Raw genomic sequence first — 26,574 nt, 5'->3', positions numbered from 1 at the left:
TGATACCCGAATGATTGTTATGCGATACGAGTTTTTCCATCCTTGGTCAGCAGAGATGCCAGATGTTTTTGAAAAATGTCTGCAACTGCTCGAAAAACCGGAAAAATTTGATCGAAATCTGAAAAAATTCTATCCGTGGTCCGAAAAAATTTTGCTCGCGCAGGCAAAAGTCTGTAACAATCTGCACACAATTTAAGAAAATCTGAGCAAATATAAGAAGACTCTGACAAAAATCTGCAGAAACCGTGGAAAAACTGCAAATATCTGCAAATCAATGAATATCTGCACACGGACTCCAAAAATCTGCGTTTTGCAGACAAATCTGCACATTTGGTATCCCTGTCAGTTCGTAATATGGTCTATAAATTTACTGAATCTAGAAACACCAGCTTCTGCAGAAACTTAGTCAAAAGTCGATTACGCTTTTCCTTAATAATTGATCCCGTTTTCGAAAAGAGCCGCTGGCTCTGTAGATTTTACCTTCGGATCTGCATGACCGTAGAAAAGAATCGTTCCCGTAGGTTAATCTACAGAAATTTCTGTTAAATTTGCATTGCCGATGAGATGGCATGCATGCATACGAAGCATCAAAATGGCACAGAAAACAGCAAGTTTTCTGCTTCGTTCGTTCTTCTTTACAGGGTTGTTTTGAGTCTTTTCGATACTGAGAGGTGTGTATCGATATTGATTAAGTATCGCTGGAAAAACATCGATACCAAATATCCGAGTATCGGAAGTAGAAGGATCGATTCTGTATTAGTATCGGTGGTATCGCAACGTCCCTAGACATAAGTAGTCTGACTGCATTATATTGCTCACTTGTTCGGTCGCAGCTTGAATACTGCTCCACGGTTTGGACTCCGCATTACCACAACGCCATTCAACGTATCGGGAGCATCCAGCGCCGATTTCTCCGCTATCAACTTCTCCACCTTAGCACCTTTCAAGTCCGACGTGAGACTGCTCGTGCTATGACTGTGACCAATGTGCTGACAGCACGGGTTGATTGTCCGGACATTCTTGGTCAGATTAATTTAAACGCCCCATCAAGAACTCTACGGAGAGTACCCTCAATGCATCTACCTTTTCGCCGTACTAACTACAGCTCCAATAGTGCAATCATTGGTCTTCAACGAGCGTTGAACCGAGTGTCGTCCGTGTTTGATTTTCATTTATCTGTTGAAGTGCTTCGTTCTAAATTTATTGCCATGTTTAGACAACTGTTGTACTAATGTTTAGTGTAGTAGTCTAGCCGCCATTTGGACAATATATGTCTGTTGGTATGAAGTGAATAAATAAATTTCGAGAGATTTCGAGAGATAGGATGATGATGTCTAATATCATGCAATTGTAAAAATCATTAACTTCTAAAACCAAAGCTCTAGTGCAGGCTCGAATTGGTATAAAAAATCGTCCCGAAAAAAAAATCTCGGGTTCGGGTTTGATAAAAAAAAATGTTCAGGTTTTCAACAAGAAAAAATTGGTTCGGATCGAGTACGGGTTTTAGAAACATCGAACCCGTCCATCTCTACTGTCTATGCGACCAGAATTCTTAAATGAGAATCGTGTAATGCGAATCCGTCGGATTCGTAAGCTTTCTCTTTGAAGGATTTTCAGAATTCGAAACGCCTGGATGAACACATTAGTTTCGCAAAGATTCTCTGGAGCTTCCCACATTGAAATCGTGGGCGTCCTCGATAAGGAATTCTTAAAAAGGAATCATCCAGACTGCCTAGTCTATGGGACTAGGATTTTGAATGAGAATCGATTTGAACAAAATTGGTATCAAAATAGCGGGATTGTTTTTTTCTTTTTGAACCATTTGTTGAGAGAATTTTTTGGATTCGAAATCTTTCACTTTAACTTCTTTAACTTCAATTTAAAATTCTTGAAACTTTTGCAATTTTCATCCGATTCCGATAGTTTTAGCACCAAAAGATTCAGTCACCTATCTACCCTCAATTCAGCGGTACCACGAAAGAATTTTTTCTCTTCCGTTCCTGTTTTCCGGGAATATGTTCTGAAACTGAAAAATTGTATGAGTATTTAAGCAGAATCTTACGATTACTGGTTCAAAATAGGTGAAGAAAAAGATTACTAGTTCAAAGTTCATGAAACCCACAGGTCATTTGTATGGTTCTGGGTATTTTGTTGATATGCCCTCGAAATAGTCCTTCCGAAATAGCTACTACCGGGGCTTCTAGTGGCCATAAAAACAACTAAATACAACAAGATCAAATACAAAATGGTGATTTCTGGTTTCTGGAAAATAACTTGATACGATCGACTACCACCCCCTATGATTGTTTCCGGAATCTGGATGATGCCAACAGATCGGAAATCAACTCTAAACGTCATCGTTAAATTCAATATGGCGAGTTTCGGCTTCCGGAAAACAGCCTAAGTTGACCAAATTATAGCGCAAATGAGTGCCTTCGAAATCAGAATGATGCTCAGATATCTGAAAACGACTCCAAGCGAACGGAGGACATCATCCTCAAATATAAATATGTCGTCTGGAGTCAATTTTTGGTCTGAGGGCATCATTTCGATTCCGAAAGTGGGTGATATTCGGCCATTTTAGGTTGTTTTCCGGAATCCGGAAGTCGCCATTTTGGAATCAAAAATGGCGTCTGGGGTTATTTTGCGGTCGCTGGTCCGGAAATCCCTCAATATTCGACCATATCAGGTTATTTTTAATTTTTCCGAAAATATATACACTCCAAAAAAGTAATATTTTTCTGAAAAAACCCCAAATTAATCTACCTAGTGGTGAGACCCAGCTTTTCTCATTCGAACTTCAAATAGAATTACACAACACTCCCATATAAAAAAAACACCTTGAAAATTTCTACTGGAATTATTTTCCACTTTAAATAACGAGTTTCTGGTAGCCAACAGCACAACTATAACGAACATTCAAAACCTAACATTCACACACATATGAGCATACATTAACACTTACACATGCAAATACCATGAAATAAATATGTTTCAAATACATCACGCGAAAAATCCACTGCTGACTTATTCTATTGCTCACCCCTAGCTACACACACTGCTGTGCAGGCGTTATGCGACTGAAAGGAATGTCTCATCACACACAGGAGAGTCAGCTGATGCTGATAACTCTTATAGACCTGTGTAATCGAGACCAAAGCCAGTCTGAGTCATGCCTGCAAGTGCAACACAACAACGGAAGGTGCTCCGTAGGGCTAAATTTTTTCGAATTGATTTCTATTTTTAACAACGGCTTTTACCCGTTAACATTCAAGTTCATTAAAGGCAGACAGTGTGTGCAGTAGGGTGTCCCAAAAAAAAATCGATGTTGAAAAAGTCAAGGTGCTCAGCCCTAAATTGAAAGATATTGTTATTTATAGCATTTTTGTAGAACATTTCGACTTTCTAAAAAACCGTTTTCAGGTTGCCCAAACGTGATTTATGGAAAAATGACTTTTTCAAGCTACAAACCCACTCTTTTGCACTTTTTTCAAATCTGTTCGATTCCTACATTCTTCCATACATTCAAGGATCTTTTTTCATGTAAATTTTTGTCGTAAATCCCGCTTTACGATGAAAATTTCAGTTCCAGATCAAAATTTTTTTTATTTGTGTTTTGAAGGGTTTTATCTAGAAATTATTAGGAAAATTAATTTTTCTGTGTTGTTTAATGGGCTCTGGGAGTCAAAAATCTAAATGCTATGTTGAACTGAACCATACAAAATATTCAGAAACAACCCCACAAAAATAAAAAAAAATATGGAAAAATGTAGGAATCGAACAGAATTGAAAAAAGTGCAAAAGAGTGGGTTTGTAGCTTGAAAAAGTCATTTTTTCATAAATCACGTTTGGGCAACCTGAAAACGATTTTTCAGAAAGTCGAAATGTTCTACAAAAATGCTATAAATAACATTATCTTTCAATTTAGGGCTGAGCACCTTGACTTTTTCAACATCGATTTTTTTGGGACACCCTAGTGTGCAGCCGGGGAAGTGAAAAATAAGCGAACTGAAAATATGATACAGATTTGGAAAAACATACCAGTTTCCCTGACAACTTCACTGGTTGCCGGAATACTTCCTAAAATGGCCAAATTCTGCCTAATCTGGTTATAGTACAACATCAAATTCGAAAAATGTTGAGGCCACATATTTTGTTCGTTGCTTAAGTTTTAAACAGTCTCCGAGCCAGTTTTCTTTCCATAACTTTTAAACCACATGCTTAAACATTATGATGGTTTTAAAGACAAGTTTATTTGGTCCATTGAATCCAACTATGGTCAGATCGATTGTGTAGTTTCTGTGGTACCTAATTAAGTTTTGTGATTTTTACAATTTGATACATAACGGACGAAGTTAAAGTCCGATAACAGTGTAATTAAATAGGATTTAATTGCGCAACTAGATCTTTTATTTGAGACTAATTTAGTGAAAATTGGTCCAACCATGCTGAAAAAATTGAGTAAGCTTAAACAGTCTTTGGAATATGTTTCTTTTCAAACCGTGATTTCCTTCTTTGATACATATCTTTTATACATAATAATAAACCACTTGTTTAATCATAAGTAAAGGATTTTCAAGACAGTCCGTTCATTTAGCACCAGTTTTGTTTCAATTGGTTGTTTAGTTTCTGAGATAATAAAATTTCGTGATTTTCACATTTTGATACACGGTGCCTAAACTAAAAATCCGATTACAATGAAGTTCAATTGGGTGTTGTGAGGCCACTAGACCTTTTATTTTCAATTAATTTCGTAAAAAACGGTCTAGCCATTTCTGAGAAAAGTAAGTGAGTTTAAGTGATTTGACCTTTTTATAAATAACGGACAAAGTTACAAACCGATTACAATGAAATTCAATAGCAACCTATGGGACAACTAGGCCTTTCATTCGAGACTAATTTTGTCAAAATCGGTCCAGCCATCTCTGAGAAAAGTGAGTGAGTTTAAACAGCCTCTGGAAAACATTTCTTTACATAAATTTTGAACCATATGTTTAATCTTCATGGAATTTATAAGTTGAGAGATCTAAAGATAGACCGTTTATTTGACATCAGTTCTCATAAAATCGGTTGTGTAGTTCCTGAGATATTGATGTTTCATGATTTTTACATTTTGATATATAACCTCTAAACCGAAAATCCGATTACAATGAAATTCAATAGCAACCTCTGGCGCGCGAAACATCAATATCTCAGAAACCACACAACCGATTTTAATAAAATTGGTTTCAAATGATCGGGCTGTCTCCAGAACCCCTAACTTTTGAATTTCGTTATGATTGAACATATGGTTCAAAAGTTATGTAAAGAAAAGTTATCCTGAGGCTGTTTAAACTCACTCATTTTTCTCAGAGATGGCTGAACCGATTTTCACAAAATTAGTGTCAAATGAAAGGTCTAGTTGCCCCATAGGTTGCTATTGAATTTCATTGCAATCGGATTGTAACTTTGTCCGTTGTTCATGAAAATGTGAAATCACATAATGAAAGTAAACATATTGACTTCCTCCTAACGATCACTGGCTAATTAAAAGGTAGAAAAGTGATCCAAATGGCCGAATGTCATATACTACTCGACTCAGTTAGACGAATTGAGCATTTTCTGCATATAAGCATGTATAGGTGTATATGTTTGTGTGTGGGTGTGTACGTGTGTATGTGCACCTTTTTTCGCACTCACTATTCACAGAGATGGTCTGACCGAACATATTTCAATGAAATTAATTGCAAATGAAAGGTCTAGTTGCCCTATAAGACCCTATTGAATTTTATTGTAATCTGATTTCTAGTTTAGAGGTTATGTATCAAAGTGTAAAAATCACGAAACATTAATATCTCAGAAACTATACAACCGATTTGAACAAAATTAATTTCTAATAAATGGGCTACCAAAAAACCCTTGACTTTTGAATTTTATGAAGATTGAACATGTGGTTCAGGAGTTATGGAAAGAAACGTGTTCTGGAGACTATTTAATCTCACTCATGTTTCTCAGAGATGGCTGGCCCGATTTTTATAAAATTAGTGTCATATGAAAGGTCTTGTTGCTCCATAAGACCCTAATGATTTTTTTTTCAAACGGATTATTACTTTGCCTGTTATGTTTAAAAATGTGAAATCCAGCTATGAAAAGAAACATATTCCAAGACAACTTACTTGGACTCACTCATATTTCTCAGAGATGGTTGACCCGATTTTCACAGAATTAGTATCAAATGAAAGGTCTACCTACCTCATAACACCCTATAGAATTTTGCAGTAATCGGAATGTAACTTCGTCTGTAATGTATCGAAATGTGAAAATCACGAAACTTCATTATCTTAGAAACTACACAACCGATTTTAACAATATTGATATCAGTTGAACGGGCTAGTTAAGGGTTAACTGATGAATTATGATTGAACACGTGGTTTCAAAGTTTGGCTGCCCCATACGTTACCTTTTCATTTGATTGTAATCAAGCTTAAGCAAGCGTTATGTTTTAATTTGTAAAACAACGAAAGTCTATTATCTCAAGTACTACACGACTTATTTGAACATAACTAGTGTCATACAAATGAGTCATCTCTCAAACTTACAAATAACAAACTTCATAACAATTTGATATGCTTTATAAAACTTTTTAGAAAGAACAGAAATTCAAAGACTATTCAACACTTTACCTGCTTCGATCAATATATATGGCCTCAACATGATTTAAATGTGGTATCGTACTATCTGAACGTTCACGGCATCGCTCGTGATTAAATTGTTCGAAATTAAGAGTCATTGCTTTTATTTCGCTATTTCTTAAGTACTAACATTACGTCAAATTTCGTATTTTATACTTTAATTACAACATCAATATTTTAGAACCCAAAGAGTGGATAAACATTTATTGGATTTAAGCATTTATGTAAATCTATTTCTACAAATAATAAGTTTGAATGAGAAAGGGAACAAGGCTAACTGATAATACGTGCCCCGGAAGCTATCCGTTAAAGTCATTGATTTATAAGTGATTTTAGGGGCCAAACTTGTTAAAAAGTGTAAAGTTGTGATCTGTGATGCTTCATCTAAGTGAGAAAAGTGAAGGTTTTGTGAAAAACACAGTGTTTCTTGAGTGGAAGTTATAATTTATCCACGAAATCAAACTGAAAATTGTAAGGCAAGTTAGGTTGCGTGAGTGTGAGTGCCAACTTCGTGCGCCGCGCTAACTAGCGGTTCATTATTAACGTGCGAAAATGGAGTGCATGGTGGTGTGATCGAAGAGAATTGCACTACCTGAAGAGCGGAGAGAGTAGCGTTGCGCTGTGCTAGTCGGCGTTTGTTTCGCTGGCATAGGCATAACCAAAATAAAACAGATGAGTATATGTTATTTTTTTTGTATCAAGAATGCATAGGCTCTGTGTGTAGTGGTTTTTAGCGGGCTTTGGACTTTGGCAGAAGTGTGAATGTGTGATCTGTTGGGTGCACGAGGTGTGGTAGCTTTTCGGCTGCGAGTAGTTTTTTTTTGTTTGCAAACCAGATTGTGCGATGATGTTTTACTGTTTTACTTTTTTCTCCCACAAGTAAAAGCACTAAGAATTGTCAGGTGAGTTGACTTATCAATGGGCTCGATACGACATACACGATTTGCGTTTGGTATTATATTTATTTTCCTAAATGGTCCGCGTTCGAATATGGTTCACATCATGTGATGATCCACCGAATACCACGTAGTTGCCAGTTTGCGGAACGACGTAGCACGCCGTTTTAATTGTGCTCGTCATAAATGTTTAACTGTTACAGTTTTGAATGTCCAAATTGAAAACAGAGTGCAACTAAGGTGTTTTTCTGGAGCCTTTTTCTCGTGTAGTTTTGTGTAATAGTATTGTTTATTAGAATTTATGGTGGAATAGATTAATTGATATGTATTCACTGATATGTCGTGTGCAATGGATTTTTGAACGCACTGACTCTCGCATGACAGGTAATAGAAAATTCAATAAAGTTGAGTTTGACATCTGATGACTATTTAGTCAGCCTGAAATAATCATGATTGGTTTGGTCTTATCAATAATTTTAAGACTTTGGATTAGTATGTACATCTACACCTGATGTTTGCACTTAATGTTTTAGATACACCAAGCTTTGCCATTTTTCTATCTTTCCAACAGGATCACTCCCAAGGTAATGAGTAGCTCAACTTAGTAATGAGCCAACATGACGCATAGTATGCCTCGAATCCGTCATCTACCACGTTTTTGCACGATCAGGCTTCAAGTAGGGTTCTATCAGCCAAACATGTGTTCACCTCGAAAGCAACGGTTGTGGATAATACATGAAATCTTATGCTCCACTTTTTCGATTTTTCTAGCTTTTGGGCTGCTTATGTTTTGTATACTGTGTTCCAATAATGACTAGGTCGGCATTTTGTTAACAAACTTAAGACTATATTAGCTCGATGGATGGTCAATATGGAAATTTTCATTTTTAAATTAATAAGGCTTTGTATGCATGAAACTTTGCCAATTTTTCTATTTAATAGGCAACATTCGCATCGACAACTAAGATAGAATCGGCGTGAAATGTCGTAGTGTTCGATGTAAACCGCGTTTCCGGCTCGGGAGAATTTTACTTATATTACGTTTTCGGAATATAATGATTTCGAGGGGTATACCCAGATACTTGTTCATGTCTCACTGTGACTATTTAACCGAAGATTTCGTCCGGTCGATAAATATCGCGATTAACGAAAACGCGATGTATACCTTCCCAAGAATCGCGACGGCCGACGTGCGTTCGTTTCTTCTCGGGATTGGGATTGACTCGGGATCGACAAATAGCTGTTTGCTACGAGTAGCATGGGCTACATCGCGTGCGTCGTACGCAGAGGATCGCGACGTTTAGCTAGAAATATACTCATGGTTAGTTTTCGTAATAAGCGTTTTTCGCGGTATCTTATCGTTTTTTTAGAGCAGACAAAGTGTATACGAGAAACGTCGTTGGTCGATCTGTTAGGTAGAAAATGTCCGGTTGACCGAACCCCTAGAGACCGCGTCGGTACCTCCATGAGGTCGAATTATCTACATATAGATCAACAACGCGCAACTGATTTCGGTGTAAAGAGGATCACCTTACGAGGAGATATCATATCATTTGAAGTTGTCCCAATTTGATCAAAGGTCCAGTATCCTTGCGTACGATTTATTGTTGCGGTGTTACATTGTCAAACTGAATGACTTCGAACCGCATTACTTGTTCTAAAGAACCCGACACTCGAAATCAGCGCATCGTTTACCAAAACGAACCCTGCTGTGTACCTTGCCCTTTCTCCAACATCCCAGTGATTTCTCGTGGAAGTGCAGAGGTGTTCTCGGCTTCCAATAAGCGAGTATCACGTCAACATTTTCCTATACAAATTCCTTCTTTGACCTGCATTCGGATGCGGCCGGCGCTGGTATTGCCTAATATAAAGATTAAGGTCACCAGTTTCTACACATTGAGGATGCATGTTGGTCCCAAGCATCATCTGTTGGTTCTCTGTGTAATTACAGCTGATCTGGCAATAACGGAGTAGCAACCGCGGGCGGTCAATCATGCTCATGCTCATGCTCATAATAAGTTTGAATGAGAAAGGCTGAGTCTGACCGCTAGGTGGATTAATTTAGGTTTATATATATATTATATGAGGAAAACTTTACGTCGGTTTCAATATTTTGGAAAACGAAATGCATGATGCTTGAAATACTTTCATATGTCATAAAAAACATAAAAATTTTATTCAGTTATTGAGAAAATAAAAAAAATCAATTAAAAAATATGCTTTATGATGAAAATTACTTATGACTTGTTTTTTTTTAAAGTGACTATATTACAATGCGTCTCTTTATCGCATTCTCCTTTTCATTCACTTCTACCTTCATCTTCATTTTTGTGTTCATTTTTAAAACAGTTTTAATATCTACAAAGAGAGTTTTCAAAATGCAGTTACTAACGTCAAAATAATAATTCCCTAGTTCCTCTGCAGAAATTAGCAGGCGATTTATTATGTCATGGTTTGTGTTTGCACGATTGTTTTTACATGTGACTGGTATGATACAAACTTAAAACATGATTTTGGTACTCAGTGCTGGTAATCTAAAACATAAACAATGATTAGTTTTTGATACTGTGTTAAATATCGGAATATGGTTGAGTTAAACTTGTAAATATGAGAACAGTGTGATTAATCATATATTAATCATGAGACATGTTTTAAAACATTGTTATTATCAGACGAATACAAGTTATTTGTTATTCTGTTGACTGTTTGCAGTGTACAACCTAAATTTATATTTTTAAAATCTGTCATGTGTCGAACACCCGTTGTTTCTCTTCGAAAGAAGGGTACTCTGCGCAACTCTGCGCAGGATCGGACTAGATGCAATTGGAAGCATTTTTTCCAAGCTATCTTTTAAAATTAGTGCCAATAGTGCCAAACCCTGCCGTATAAATTTTAAAGGCTGTTTTAGGCAAAAAATACGTAATTTTTTGATTCCGCCTATTTTTTTGAGTATTACAATGAGATTATACATTATCCAATGATGAGGATTTATTCTCCATTATTTCACAGACAACTTTCCCTTAGACGTCATCAAGATTCGAGTTACCCTTGATTCTCCAACAAATTTCGTAACATTGCATTTTTTCAAGAAAAATGCTAAAAAACGCTGACTCAGTAAACTTTGAAAAATCATAGAAAATTCAAATTTCATCATAATGCTCTAAAAATTAGGATTCTGACACTTTAACAGTATACAATTATAGGAAAAATATAATTGAAATGAAATTCGCATTTTCAATTTTGGGTCGATGGCCAGCGATTCCCCACTGTGCTATGGTGTAACTACACCTTTCATTTGCAATTAATTTCTTGGAAATCGGTCCTGCCATCTTTGAGAAAAGTGAGTGAGAAAAACAAGTTGCACATACACACACTCGCACACACACACACACATACACACATACATACATACATACAGAAAATGCTCAGCTCGTCGAAAGAAGTCGAGTGATATATGACATTCGGCCTTCTGGAGCACTTTCATACCTTTAGTTTTTTTAGAGATTGCTATACTTTTTTATGAGAAAGGCAAAAAGTTAAAATAAATACCTAAAAATTAATTAACCAAAAAAGCTCATTTTTTAAAAATCGTTTTTTTTCCTATAAAAACTATAATTACAGATTACCTAAACAATGAAACCGGTCCGATCATGGAGAAATAAAAAAAAAAAAAAAAAGATTTTTAAAAACTGAGCTTTTTTAAATAATCAATTTTTCTTTTTATTTAACTTTTTTCCACAAAAATATTATTTTTTTAGAGTGTATATTTTTTTTCGGAAAGACAAAATTGTTATCTACAAGTTTGCCGAAGTCGTCATACCGATCGAACAAACTGTTTTGGCCCTAAAAACATTTTTAATAATCGATACCTTCCCAAAATATCATTTTTCAATAGCTTCTCAAAAATGGCATCTTTTGCCTAAAGAATCGTCTCTGCAAAATTTTAGCCAAGTCAAAAATGACAAAATGACACTTTGGAGTGGGTGCGTCCAATCCTGTCTGCACAGTCGACTGTCGATTGGATTATGGCATAAAATAATAAAGCTATTATCATATTATCGAGCGCGAAAATGTAGAGCTTTTATTACGATTGAACTCTAAGCATTGCTCCGAATTATAAACACGTTATCATTTTCGATTGATTGTGAGCTCTCGTCAAATGAGCCTAATTTGATAGATTTTCCATATTTTTTTTAAATAGCAGCCTCTTTTGGAAGCTTTATCGGTAGGTACTTGTAATGTCTGTACAAAACGTAGCGAACCACTCATAAATCATGGACTTTCCCTGTGTAGAGCCCCGAACAATGTTTATCGAGCCATTTCTTGGTTTGTGTTGTATTTATATCATTAAAGAGTAAAACTTTATCAACATACGGAATTTAAATTTTTTCCATTGTTTCGTAGATAACAAAAGTGGGTTTCACTCGAAACGCTGTGTCTCACGCACCAATCGTTCGAATGCTGTCAAACATTGACAAGTCCCGGTTGAACGTTGGCACTAATTAAAATTTATTGGAAAATAATTCTTGTTGAGAGTTTATAAGAATGACTTGTCATTCCTTTTCTATCGGCAAATAATGAACTTAGGTCGATATAAATAACGTTTAAAATATATGCCTTAGTGACGTGTTTAGCCAGAGAATATTTTAGAGAAAAAATCAGATTGGTTTTTATTTTTTGTTCACTTCCCGCCCAATAACTCAAGTTCTGTTTTTTATCTTCGACACTTCGACCCACAGAACTTCGGTGCTGTTCGTCTCCATCTCGTTCATCGTGCTGATGATCATCTCGCTGGTCTGGCTGGTGTTCTACTACGTCCAGCGGTTCCGATATTTGCAGACCAAAGATAAACAATCGGTGAGTAAACAACGTGAAGGTGGTCGTGCGCGCGTGAATGGCGGCTGCGGCGGTGGTTTTCCACATTTGTACAAGCATTAATTACTCCGTCTAACGATGGGACCGTCGTAGTACATTCGGTCTGTCGATCGGTCAATAGATTGTGTAACCCGAGTGCTTGAGCCGTGATTGATTGAGTTTGTCATTTGTCGCTACCGTAGGACTTCGCTTGTTTGATCAGCACTTCGTGCAATCGAGCGAGTTTGGTTTCTTATCTTTACAATATAAGTTTTGCTGATACCGGAAAGTGTTATGAAGATACGCAAACTGATTCTCGCTCGAATACACGTGTAACGCGAATCGAAACAAAAAGTTAAACAAGCGAAGTTGAATGATTTTCGAACCATCGCTCGTGATCTCCGATTCACGTTTTCCCTTTCTTATGGTTTTTCTCAACAGAGGCGACTTTGCAATGTGGCGAAACGTATTATCGGCAAAATTCCTACCAAGAGTATTAAATCCGATGATAAGGTAAGTTTATTTTCTTTGTTCTTATCATTATCAGTAGCATTGAATTTGCATGTTTTCTAATTGTCCAGGAAATCGACAATGATTGCTGCGCCATCTGTATTGAGCCCTACAAGGTAACCGATGTCATACGCGTTCTTCCCTGCAAGTAAGTGTCGACCATCGCTCTCCGAAGAGTAACATGGTTTATTGACTGTCATTTTTCTTCTCCATAGACACGAATTCCACAAAATCTGCATAGATCCTTGGCTGCTGGAGCACCGGACCTGTCCGATGTGCAAGATGGACATCCTGAAGCACTATGGCTTTGTGGTGGGTTCCTCACACGGTTCCTCATCGTCCTCGTCCTCGTCAGCCCAGAACAATCCTATCATAGCCGATTACTTTAGCGTAGCGCCTCCACCGCCCCCCTCCAGTAGTTCAACCATATCGACGTCGTCTGCTGCCGCTGGCAACAATGCCGCTACCAATAGCCTCATCGGAGGCGGCAGCAGTCGAGCCGGTTTAGACAATAGTTCTAGCGCTAGTAGTAATAGTAGTAACACTAGTAGCAACGGTAGTAATAGCAATCCTATCGATTCGGATCAGATCGTCACGATTATTATCAATATCAACAGCAATGATAGCGGTTCTCTTACTAGTGCTCCTCTTGTCGCGGTTCCGACCGACAGCGAGATCAGTCGTAATGGCAGTGGCAGTAACAATAATGACCCAAATGAAGTTCGTACTCTTAACGATAGACGGTTGGCTGCCGAAGTTTGATCTCCCACCGGAACTAATAGGCAGGTGAAGTTCGTTTTTCAGAGCGATTTTATACTAAAGCTAGTCTAAGCGAGAAGTATCACTATGTATAATATAATATTTAATAGGTTTCAAGTGATCCCGCACCGTCCGAACAAGGGAAATCGCTGGAAGATTTTAACCAAATTTTTTTTTGTCTATCAATCGGTGCGACACAAAATTGAAATCCATTCTTAAACAATTGGTTCGTGGGAGTCAAGCAATCCAGTGCCATTTATTTAAGCTCAACCCATAGGTCACATATTGGTGATGTTTTGCACAATCCAAGAACAACGTTGCTCAACGCGGGTCGGTTAAACTTAAGAGTATTTGTGAAGTTACAGGAAGAAACAAAATGTAAACAGTTTTCAATACACTACTACTTAGAACGGTAAGGAAACAAATTATTATGTAAGACGCTGTGATACACAAATGAGACATAACGTTTAAGGTTATTTTATTACTGCTATACTGCTATTATTATGAGGGCCCAAGCACAACCGATACGATTTCGGTTACATCAAGAAAAATAGCTGTTTTTGTATTGATTGTGACTGAGGCTCTATGGTTCGAATTGATTGTTTTTGACTTTAAAGAGGATCGCTAGTTTTTTTATTCAACAATCTGTTAAACTGCAAGAAATATCTGTTACTTAGAGCGCGAATAGTTCTATTTACTTCTATGTATCGAACTGAAGTTAAGTTGATTTTAATCACTCCGTTCATCCGTTGCTTTAATTTGCTGATCGTACAGCCTAGAATGGCATGAATGAGAGAGAGAGATGATTTGAACGAAATGAACGCGAGCGCGTGCGGTTCAAACAGCAGAGTAGACTAATCGGTTTTTTTCAAACGAAGTTGAGTTCATCATATCGAGTGCAATAATCGTAACCATATTTTTTTCTGTGAGAAAAGATAATAAAATGCATTATAGTTTTTATATTCTACCAGGCATTATCTGTTACTTTTAGCGTTACGTTTATTTCCTCTCTTCATTTTCCGCACTGCATCCCTCTTTACACAGACCGATTCGGCTAGCGAACCGGTTCTGCAACGAAAGTGCGAAGCTTTCATGCATGCAACACCCCTCTTGGTTTGGTTCTGTTTCTCTGTTCAGTTCGGTTCGCGCGACATGTTTTCCGGTTTCGGTCTCGGCTTGCACAATGTCACCGATCGGTTCGTGTATCGGCTACAAGCTTGCGTCCGAATTTTCCGATGCGACATTTTGCATGTCGAATGATTTTCACCACCAGTTTGAAACCGTTTAGTCTAGGATAATTGGTATGGCGCTCGGAAGTGACACGCGGATATGTGAGCAGTCATGCGGAAATTGACCAGTGCGGGTGTGATTTAATTCAGTTTCTATTCTTTCTCGTAAGGTAAATTTTACTTTTGCTTTTGTATCGTTTCTAGTTATTTTCTTCGCTTGTACCTAACCACTTTGGTGTAATATTTTTCCAGCCATTAACCATTTGTAGTTTGTAGAGCACTCAGACGTAGAGAGGTGACAAAAAATGCATTTATGGTAGAATGTTATTGAAAAAAAAAAAAAAAAACTACAGCTACATTCATAATCAAACAAACGACAGAAGCGCAAAACCTTTGCGATAACAATTTCAACCATGAGTGAACTGATCTTTAATACCATTTTTTTAAATACAATGTTATTTACATAAGAACTACGTTAAACAAAATCTTGAGTTTCACGTCACATCATGCACTCGACATAAAATCATTGCAAACTAAAAGTTGAGATAATTAATTGTAAATCTAGTGATGCCGCTAGTTTATGAAACAATTTGCAATGACCACATTTCCAATCTTAACGCACCTACACAAATTGTAAAACGTGCTTGTTTTCCATTGACTCATATACTTTTTTTGGATTATTCAGGATAAACTTGAGAAGTTTTCCAAGTACAGTATTGTTATTTCACTCTACAGGTCAGTTTCTAATTATTTTTGCATCTATTTGTACTGATAATAATAACTAAACGATTAAAACGGCTCGTTATATTCAGTTTGAGCGTTGTTTGATGTTGCCTCGCTCTTTTACACAAGTTTATATTTTTACGTAGATGCGATACGCTTAAACTAATCAATTTTTAAATTTGCAAAAAGTTACTGGAGTTTAACGAAAAGTGCGACTTAAAATTTATCACTATCGAATCACTTCACTTCTGACGGTATCGCTTCTCTCACACCGTGAAGTATAAAAACACATGACTTACAAATGGTTAATGAGTAATCGATCGAACTAGAAAATATCTTTCAGTGCGGAAACAACTGCTCGCACACTGGTGAGCAAATCGGCGCACGTGCTCGAAGAGAGCTTGCAAAAAACACCATGGGGGAATCTGAATTATCCTTCTTGGGAAATGATAAATTGAGGTGAGCTTTTTTGTATAACAGGACATTAAAACTCTACAACAGAGCTCACTGCAGTGCCTCCACAGTGACCCTCTTAAGCATATATCAAATGAAGGGAGCATCTTGGTAGGAAAGTAGATTAGAAATCGAAAAAAAAATCCAGACGCCACTCCGCATCATATTCTTCGAGAAAACTCAAGTTCTGCGATGTATTAATGTGTATTCCCTTTAGGATAATTCACCACTCAAGCTACGCTCGGCTGTGACGTAAGCAAATGAATATTTTTTTTCTGTGAGCGACTGAAGCACAGCACAAAGCAGAAAAAAGAAAAGCAATTGCACAAAAAAAACGGACAACCAATTTAATCGACCATTTTTCTTTTGGCTGAAACTTTGCAGAGACGTTTCTATAGGCAAAAGATGCCATTTAGCACGGTTTAATTTTTTGGAACACGATTCATTTTTGAGAAGCTATAGAATAATGCTATTTGGGAAGGTATTGACGATTACAAATATTTTTAGGGCCAAAACGGTTTGTTTGATCGGTGTGACGTCTGCTGAAAAGTTATAGATAATGATTTTGTCTCTCTGAAAAAAATACACTCAAAAAGTGTAGAAATATTTTTAATTTTCAATAGAGAACTCTATGGGAAAATAAAAATATTTTTACAGTCAAAACGGTTTGTTTGATTGGCATAGTGTTACCGGTAAAGTTGTAGATAACAATTTTGTCATTCCATAAATTTTTTTTTTAAATTTCATACCTTTTTTCCCTGATTTCTCCATTGCGTTGTTTAGGTGATCTTCTATAGTTTTAATGAAAAATTAGGTTTTTAAAAATGAGCTGAGATGATTCTTTTTAATTTTTCTTTTAACTTTTTTTTAAATAAATATTTTTTTAGGAGTGTTTAGGAGAATATTTCAATAGCTTGAGTAGACTGCGAAAGACTGACGATACTTACACCATCGTTTCTGAGGAAATACTTAAAAATTACTACACAGGATCATATTCGAAAACTGATGAGGTCCAGGCTCAAGTTAGAGAACAGCTAAGCTAAGCTAATGCGACTTGGACTGAATCCCAAAATCTCTATTCAGTAAAATGGACAATAGACCCTTTCCAACCGTACAAGTCACGCGTAACTTTCCAAAAGGACCTCAGTAACAATGAGAGAATCTCTTCTCTCTCACTCTGTTTCGTAAAACACAGCGTCATTTTGAAAGGTAACAACAATTTCTTGTTACAAATCGAGAGATTACAATATTACCTAATTTACTATACAAAAAGAATAATGAAAAATGTTAGAATAACGTAGTCAATAAATGAATAGAAAGTAAACAAATAGAGTCTCTCAATGTTTCATAGGTTCTTTTGAAATGTTACGGGTCTACAAAAGCAGATGGAGTACAGTCAGTTGTGCTCTACTCCAATTATTATGAAGTCGGAAAAAACGAAAAATTCATTCATGCCCAGCAAATTTCCCAAGCAGTTTTTCTTGATATCAAGAGAGCTCTGATAATGCATTTCACAACACAATGCAAAAAGGCATTGCAAATGGATTCTTACCATGCTGATTAGTTGCAAAATAACATACATCCTCAAGAAGAAAACCTACTTCAGTATGCACACGAGGCGGGATTTTATTATTCTTGTTGTGGTCATTTATCGTAGACGACCTGCTTCAAAGTTTAACACAAAAAGGCTTTGCTTTGGGCCATAGACAAAAATCATTTTTCTATTTTTTATTTGGATCAGCTAAGTACTCACAAGTGTTCGCAAATACCACCTGGGCAAAAACAATTATTTGTAAGTTTGAGGAAGAATAGTAAATGTCAGCGCCCGGAGCCGACAGTCAATTCATGTTACCTAAACCTAAGATAAAATTTTATATAATCAATATTAGCGGAATATATATTACATTTATAGAGAGGCTCAGTTAGGACTGCTTCCATGAGTATGATATGATATTTCACCGCAACTCGCCTGGAGGGCTGGCAGCACGCTCTCAGAGTTCAACAAAACTTTGTGTGTAGGCATTACTACCTAAAGCAACTCTGGACATTTATTCTTTGAAAGTTTATCTGTACTAACATTCGAAAACGACTGAAGTTTTTTAAATCAATCGATAATAATGACAAGGGCTAAAAAAGGTGCCAAGAGATGATTTTTAGAAAAATGTCTGAAATATTATAAAAAAATACTGAAAAAAATTGAATTTGAGATCTGACACTGAAAGAAAAACACATCGCTTTAAAAAGGAAAGTGATTTTGAATAATGGGCATTTTAGATTTTTTTTTTCAAAATAAGTTTTTTAGATAGACAATTTAGTTAGAGTATCGAACGTCTTCGTCAGTAGTTTTCTTCGACATTTTTTCTGCAGCAATCTTATGCAAAAAGGGGCTGAAGAAAACCACTGATGAAGACGTTCGATACCCTATTTGAAATTCTTCTGCAGAAATCAAAGGAAAAAATGTTTTTTTTTAACAAGATCTTTTTTGTGTACTTCTGAAAGTACGGTAATGATAAAAGTTGAAGAAAAGTTGGCAAGATGTGACTTCTGAAGAATTTTCTGAAACTTCATTGATTTATTTTTAATATCCAAAATGTTCAATAATAAATTCATCTGATGCGTGTGTATTAGTTTGTTCGTTGTACGCATACGAAGTAGAGAAAAATAAGACAAATATGTATAATTGTATAAATGACCCGCATAATCGCTAAGGCCGTTACAAATTTTATTTTCTTTTTATGTCATCCCCCCCTTCAAAAATCTTGAATATTGGATACGGAAGAAAAAAAAAGCTCAAACCGGTTTGTTCATTTCATTGGTTTTCCGACAGCCTAAATGCTTAATTTAGCAACAAACAAGTCAGGTGACAGCGAGAGTGTCATCTAAAGACAAGCGAAATAAATAATAATAATAATAGTGTGTTATTTTTAAACATTTATTTGAGTGCAAGTTACAAACGTCATAACTTGCATACAAATTTTGATCAAAGATATTTCTTTTTTTTTTCATCTCGGTGTTATTTTTTTTTGCCACCCCCTCTGCTAACTTTGATAACCTTGGGCATAAAAAGAATTCGAAATTTGTATCAGCCTAATTGTCAAAAATTATGAAAAGTTTACTATACTAAAAATAAAAAAAAAATACTTTTTTGTGTTAAGAGATAGAAGAATGGTTTATTCAGAAAAGTTGTGAGAATTTCAAAAATATGAATTTTTGTTGAACAAATAAAAATGCTATTTTCATTCGGTACAAACTTAAAAGTATATTATATAAAACTTACTTAAAATTTAGTTTTTTTGTACCTAACATTTGTTAGTGAAATTTTACACGTAAGTGTTATTCGGAGGTATCGTTAGAATACAGAAAACACACATCTCTTCTAAATATCATACATCTGTAGGGCTTTTCCTTACAAAGTTATATCAATTTTTAGCTTATTTTTTCGATAACTTCAAAAACGTATAGGTTAAAAGGGGCAAGTGGAATCATGATGTCAATACTTTTTCTTGAAGTAAAGCTGAAGTACTATAAACTCTTGCAGGTTCCATTCGTCCCAATCCATCCATATCAGAGTACAGTGAGCATATGTTACAGTAGGTAGGTCTTCTACAAAAACGTGCGTTTTGTATGCCCAAATGCTTCTCTAGAACAACGTTTTTTGTAAAATGTAACTAACAAAACTTAATTACAAAAAACTAACTAGCAAGTAACTTTTATGTAAAGTACTTTGTATCTCTGCACCTAATAAAGATAGTAATTTTATTTGTTCAGCAAAGTTTTATATTTTACACGTTCTAACACTTTACCAAAAAACCATTCCTCCAATTCTTAAAAAAAAGTTAGTATTTTCAATATATAAAAACCTACTGTAATGTTCGTTCGCCGTACTCTAATATAGGTAGATTGGGACAAATGGAACCTACGAATGTTTATAGCACTTCAAAGATTCATATTTTCGAATTGTTTCTGAATAAGACGTTCCTCTATCTCTTAACACAAAAAAGTATTTTTTTTATTTTAAGAGTAGTGAACTTTTCATAATTTTTGACAATTAGCGATTATGCGGGGCATTTATACAAACAATTGTTCCGAAGACACTATTAAGCTATGATGAAGGTGAAAGGCGCTATGGAATTAAGTTCCACTTTTTGCCTTACTGGACCCATGTGCACTGGTCACACGGTATTACATACATATTTCCATTTCAAGTAAATACTTACGAACGAAACAGTGGTGTTTCTAATCAGACATTCGAGGTTGACGGGTGAAATTCTGATTATGTGTGAAAAATGAGCCTGACCGTTGCATCAATACAAATGCAGCGAGTGTAGTCTCGGTAACACAAGCATTGCGGTTCTCGGTTGTACGTTCTCCTGCAAAAACACATACAAGCGTGTAGCCGTCATATATTTTGTTAATTTTTGGTTATTACCGCTTGTGTCTAATGCGTGGTCATAAGACACAAAAAGTAATAAAATGTTGCTTAAAAGTAACAAAATCTTCCCCGTCTGAAGACAAAATCCTCTCTTCGCTAACGGAGAACCCCTTGACTACGTCACTGGGCGGCACAAACAGCACTTTTCCGAAGGTGCAACAACGTGTTAAGAATTAATTTGGCGTTCAAAAATAGTTTTAGAGCCATAGTGTCTTCAGCAAAGTTGTTTTTATCAATTATTTTTCTTTTTATAGAAGTTCAAGTTTCAACTTAGCAATGAATTTACCCAAAGTGAGAGACGAATTAGATTTTTCTCATTCTTGCATATATAAATCCACTTTATTCGGCAAAGCTGTGAAACATTCTGTAAGAAATAACATTGCTGAAGAAACCATGCTTTAATCTGTCTATTTAAATAAACTTTCGATGAGTTCTATAGAAAGCTTCTTTAATCTTTTTTTTTTTAAATAACTGCTTTAAATAATTTTTCAATATTTTATAATGTTAATGACTATAATAAAACACAATTCTACCGGAGAAAGTTATTTTCATCTCTATTTCATTAGTTGAATAAGATTTCTATTGAAACAATGCATGCATTTACTAACAGATATCAACAAAGAGAGACACATGCAAAATGATGTTTGATTTATACTTTAACATAGAGAAGGTTTTGTCTGCAGATATTTTCGGTTTTTGTGGTTACCTTTTAGTTAATGCGTTATTTTAATGAAAATCTTTAATAACTCAAGAAATATAAAAGATAAAAATAAACCTTCTTTGGAGAAGTTGTGAATTTGACTATAGTCAACAATCTTGTAGAGCATTTTGAAAAAAATCATTTTATTGTTTTTAAATTAAAAAAAAAATATAATTGGGCATTCTACAGAAAACTCCACAAAATTTTATTTAAATAGGCAGGCAGAAGTATAGCGTCTTTGGCAATGTTGTTTCTTATTCTATTCATATGCAAAAGTAAAAAAAATAAATTCGATTCTAATTTTCAGGTGAACTAATTACTAAATTGCAATTTCTATAAAATGGAAAATAAGTTTAGAACAATGTTTTTAAAGAAACTAGAGCTCTGAAATCATTTTTTTTGGGTCAAAACAATTTCGATCACGTTTTTGCTGGATTTCAAATAGTTTGCGTCGGTGTGTTGTCATCAGATAAACGATATAAATCACAATGTATCAACCAATATCTATATATTTCCCATTAAAATTAAGTTGTTCAGCTATAGACGACTGTCTTATTTCTAACAGTATGCAAAATGCACGGAATCTGACAGCTCAATATACATTGAAAACAGAAAGACTAGGTGTGCAGATTTGCCTGTGAAATGCAGATTTTCGAAGTTCGTGTGCAAACCTTCATTGTTTTGCCGATATTTGTAGTTTCTCATAGTTTCTGCAGATTTTTGTTACAGCTTCTTTTGATTTGCCCAGACTTTCTCATAATGTGTGCTGATTTGCAAAAATACGATTAGTTTTTTGTTCGATTTCTAGTACATTTTTCGAGCAGTTGCAGAAATTTGTCAGAAAACAAAACATTAAGCGAAATTCAACAAAATGAAATGATTAGCGTTCTTGGCGTTTAACAAATCGATTTCCGTTCTTCTACAAAGTTTCTTGGTAGGAAAGGATGGAGGTTTCGATCTTCTATCGAGGTAAATCTGCTAGACATCCAAAGAAACTTTGTAGAAGATCAAAAACAGTTTGATTGAACGTTCTGCAAAATTTAATTCCTGACCAAGTGTGCAGAGGATTTGAGATTAAATCCCACCAAAAAACTATTATCCCTTTTACTCGAGAAAGGAAACAAATTATTTCTAAACTGTGGCTGAGAGGCACCGAAATAAAACTGTCCACGGGAAACAAATATTTGGGAATCATACTTACCAGAAACTAAACTGAAACACACAAATCGAACAAACAATAACACACGTTTTTTGGATGTCTAGCAGAGCTATTGGGAAAAGCTGGGATTTCAAACCCAGTTTATCGTTTGTCGAAGAAAGCAAAGTCTTATCTCTTATGCCTTAAGACAATATTAGTACAATATTCAGCCAACATACGCACTGAATACTATAATATTCACTGCGAATATTGGCTGAATATCGCGCGGAATATGGACTCTAACACTTCAGGCATAAGAGTTAGAGCATTGCAGTATACGACGAACATGTAGTACTACTTAACGACTACTTAGTACTACTTAGCTGACTCACTAGCTAGATGAGAGCCATCCACTAACTTTGAAGGTTCAGAACTTTTTTGTGGAGTCTCTTCGAGCGACTTTAAACTGAATTCGGTGAATGGAAAGAAGCGACGATCAAAGCAAATTAGGATGCCATAATCGGATTACGACGATCGACAAAATTCATAGAGCCAAATCGAAGAGTTTTGTGCTTCTTGGGCTCAATACAGCGTTCACAGATCTTTGCACAATAACATTAATAACATTAATAATGCATTTTTCGTCACCATTTTATTACACGAGCGCTGCAAAAACTAATCTTGACCGTTATTTCCTTTAGTTTACCGGTAGCCAGGAGAGCATACTGCAGCTAGATATGGACATGGAAGAGGGTGACCTGATTGACGACCACAGCAGCACTGACGGAGGTGGCTATCAACGTCGTCACAGCGTTAGTCCTCTACCACAGATAAGGGCCTCCAACGAACATCAAGTACCAAACAATAATCTCAATCATATCAGACCAAGCCTCAACATTCTCTTCCCTGTCTTTCAGCTTTCCCGCAGCTCTTCCGAGTCCGACCTGGATCGCGAGCACCGTCGAGCCAGAGGCTCGAACAGTCTCCAGCAATCTCACAGGCAATCACTCAGAACGGACAGCATGGAAGAAGTAATCGTCGACGGCACCAGCGGTTGTGCCACCGTGACTGACCAGCCTGACAAAAGTGACATTTGCGTGGGTTGTCTAGCTGCCGCTTTAAACAAAAAGCAGCGTAATGCCGATGGTACCTATTCAAAGGAGGATGCCGATAGTGACGTAAGTAGAAGCCATTATTTTTTCCACGACAATTAGTAAATTGAACTCATCCTTCTGTTACAGAGTTACGGTTCCGAACAGCACGGATCTTCCAGTCTTCCTGCCACCCTCAAGAAGTACAAGGGCAACCACTCAACCGGTTCCTGCCGAGGAATGAATCCCCCGGACCACTACCACCAGTATCCACCCCAGCAGAACCCGCAGTCGAAGCTTCCGTTTAAATTCTACAAAACCGATGGTGGCCAGGCTCGGAAGATTCGAACCCCGCTCAAGAATGTCATTACTCAGTCGAAGTCGGCACCCTGCGACGATGGTTCCCTAACGGATATCAATTTGGGTACAAGCGAGCAAGCTGGCCCAACGGAGGATCCACCGGCGGTGACGGTAGCAATGCAGGCGAAGTCGGCCCGCCGCTGTTCGCTGTCACGAACTTCGTCCAGCGGTTCGGAGTCTCGAAACTTTGCTCACTATCAACACCAGATGCAGCAGCCCCACTCGCAGCATCATCATCATCAGCAGTCGTCCGTTTCGGAGCCGGAACCCGACGATGACGGTTCGGACGAGACCGAACCGAACAGTGACATCGATTTAATTGCGAAAAGCAAAGATGGCAACGATGCTGCCGATGGCAAGAAGAAGTAATAACAGTGATATTAGGATAATTGATTAAAAAAAAAATGGGAGATACGACAGTATTTCATTTTCGTTGATTTTTTTCTCGTGATCCCATTCGTCTTGACTATTATAGAATGACAGAAAAAACAGATTACAGATTCCACAGTTCCGTAGTATTTTCGTAGCGTAAGATTCTAACTGATAGGGTTGTAAAGCCAATAGAACGTGATTATGTGTAGAAGACGATTAGAGCGACGCATTTCTGCCGTAGTTAGTGCTACGGTACTGAGTTGCAAGGAAGCAGTCTTACAATTGGGTTTGTTGTAACTTTCACAATACTTACTCTCCTAAGCGACATGTTTGAGGCAGTACTTACAGGTGATTTCCGTAGATTAGATCGATATAGGAAAATTGTCTAAACATTAGACCACACATAATCTTTCACCTTTCTCGCCAAATTAAGAAAAAAATAGAAACAAAATAGATAAATTACAGAAGAAAACAAACGCCGGAATGATATTAGTGATGAAATTTTTATCTTGTTACAAGGACAAAATATGATAAAAACGATACTGATAGAAAGACGAAAGCTCCAAACAGATGAACATAATTTCGTAGAAAAAATCTGTAGATAATATAGGCTTTGCTCTACTACTTCCCAATATAGAAAAATATGCCAAGCGGAAAGCTACAGTCAGCTAGGATGATACACGTGGTGAAGAGAATTTTCGTTAACGTTTAACGTTTCATCTAATCGACCCGAATCCGCTCAGAGCTCGTTTGATGGAAACTGAGTTACTCTAATTTTTCATTTATTGTGCAATTGTGCTTCTCGGTGATATCCTTGCAATTTATATTGTGTATTTTTCTAACTTTCTATGTTTCAAGCGTTTGCTGTCGTGCTGTTTTCTGTGACTTTACAGAGTATATTCATAGCAATTTTAGGGACTCCGTTTGCTCAACTCAAATAATCGAATCTGTTTCGTTTTACCTAACAAGAAGACAAGCTTTTTTCGAGTTGACAACAGCAGTTTATATAATATGATGAAAGTTTATGGACTATAACTCCAAACTTTTTTAATGTTAAACACGCGCACATTCCTACACACGCACGCATTAGTTTTGATGTAAAACATATTAATCTGCTTTTCTGTATCGAACCGTTTCGTTAATGTTGCGCAGCTTAACTGCAACATGTTCACAACAACGAAGATTGGTTGTACTCGTGTTACAAAGTATAACCAGCAAAGACGCAAACCTTTGCTGACAGTGTCTAAGAATTTAATTCCGTTCATGCTCTATGTATCTATTAGATGAGATTGACTACTCAATTATTATCGTTTAATTTATGTTTAAGATAAACGATTTTTTATAATGTTTTCTTCGTTTAGAAAAATTCGTTCAATCACAGTACCAGGCATTTGAACCGGAACAAGTCACAGTAACGTTCACGGACAGCGGATGAATCGGTTGCATATAAGATATAATTCAACCAAAGACAACTCGAATGGAGTCATCGAAAAGTTCTTTATTTTTCTTCTCAGAAGTCAAACCTATGTAAAGACTGAACTATAAGCGGCGCTAAGCAAAACTGAAAAGATGAAAAATAAATCAGACGGGTTCCTTCTTCTCACAGTTTTTCGCTTTGATCATATGAGGAATCAGAGTTACACACCTAGCGGAAACATAGAAATTCTAGTAACAGCAAATACAGTGATCAGCAGCCGCGTAGCAGATCGAAATGAATGCGAAACCAATACTTTAATTCGAAAATAAAAATATTCTAAAACTGCTACTAATCATGGTTTTATCTTATATGTATTACATCACGTCATAGCGAATAAATAAGATGATTGTAATACCACACAGGAATCAAGATCTCCTCAAAACACATTCGTTCGGTCTGGGTCTTTATCTCGAAGGTAGCGGGTTTATTTTACTCACAGACACCTGAGAAGAGAGTTCAGGATGTGGGGATGAACAGAAAATGGTAATGCTGGGGTAGTTACACTTTCCCAGATTGCGGACCCACTAAAATTATAGTCATTGTATATTTTACTAGTCTGACAGAGTGGATTCGGGAACCAATTTAAACTGTCAATGGAGGTTCTATACGACTGGTTCCCGTTATAACAGTTTAAACTGGTTCTCGAATCCACTCCACCAGACTTTATATATACGGACTGTAACTAAAACCTCCAGTCTTCAGCTCTCGTCTTCCCGGGACGACGGCTAAATCGCAGACAGACGTCCAACCTGAGTTCCAAACTTGTGTAAAGTTTTTTGTAGTAGCAATCCGTAACCAGATAGCGCTACCAATACCGCCAGCCTCGTGCACCAGCGAAAAAAAATGTATTGTAGCGATAAGCTCACCAGGCGGCGCTAGTGTACAAGTGATTTATAACGCAATTTACTT

General features: G+C 36.5%; 1 protein-coding gene across 3 annotated transcripts in view; it reads left to right on the top strand.

Moving 5' to 3' along the window:
* The window catches only part of LOC129720023 (E3 ubiquitin-protein ligase goliath), a 194,575-nt gene extending 168,618 nt beyond the window's left edge, over positions 1-25,957 (top strand). For 2 of the 3 annotated variants that reach the window (XM_055671433.1, XM_055671434.1), the window contains 8 exons: positions 11,769-11,792; positions 12,307-12,424; positions 12,863-12,934; positions 13,003-13,079; positions 13,147-13,243; positions 23,067-23,219; positions 23,283-23,543; positions 23,607-25,957. In XM_055671433.1, the coding sequence (XP_055527408.1) occupies positions 11,769-11,792; positions 12,307-12,424; positions 12,863-12,934; positions 13,003-13,079; positions 13,147-13,243; positions 23,067-23,219; positions 23,283-23,543; positions 23,607-24,185 (1,381 nt within the window). In that variant the 3' untranslated portion in view covers positions 24,186-25,957. The remainder of the gene's footprint in view (positions 1-11,768; positions 11,793-12,306; positions 12,425-12,862; positions 12,935-13,002; positions 13,080-13,146; positions 13,244-23,066; positions 23,220-23,282; positions 23,544-23,606) is intronic. The other variant, XM_055671435.1, reaches the window with a different exon arrangement.
* Positions 25,958-26,574: the final 617 nt, after the last annotated feature.

This window comes from Wyeomyia smithii, chromosome 2, assembly GCF_029784165.1.
Source record: "Wyeomyia smithii strain HCP4-BCI-WySm-NY-G18 chromosome 2, ASM2978416v1, whole genome shotgun sequence".
Taxonomy (NCBI): Eukaryota; Metazoa; Arthropoda; class Insecta; order Diptera; family Culicidae; genus Wyeomyia; species Wyeomyia smithii.
The sequence above is the reverse complement of the archived record's forward strand: the minus strand, read 5'-3'. Positions and strand labels throughout refer to the sequence as shown.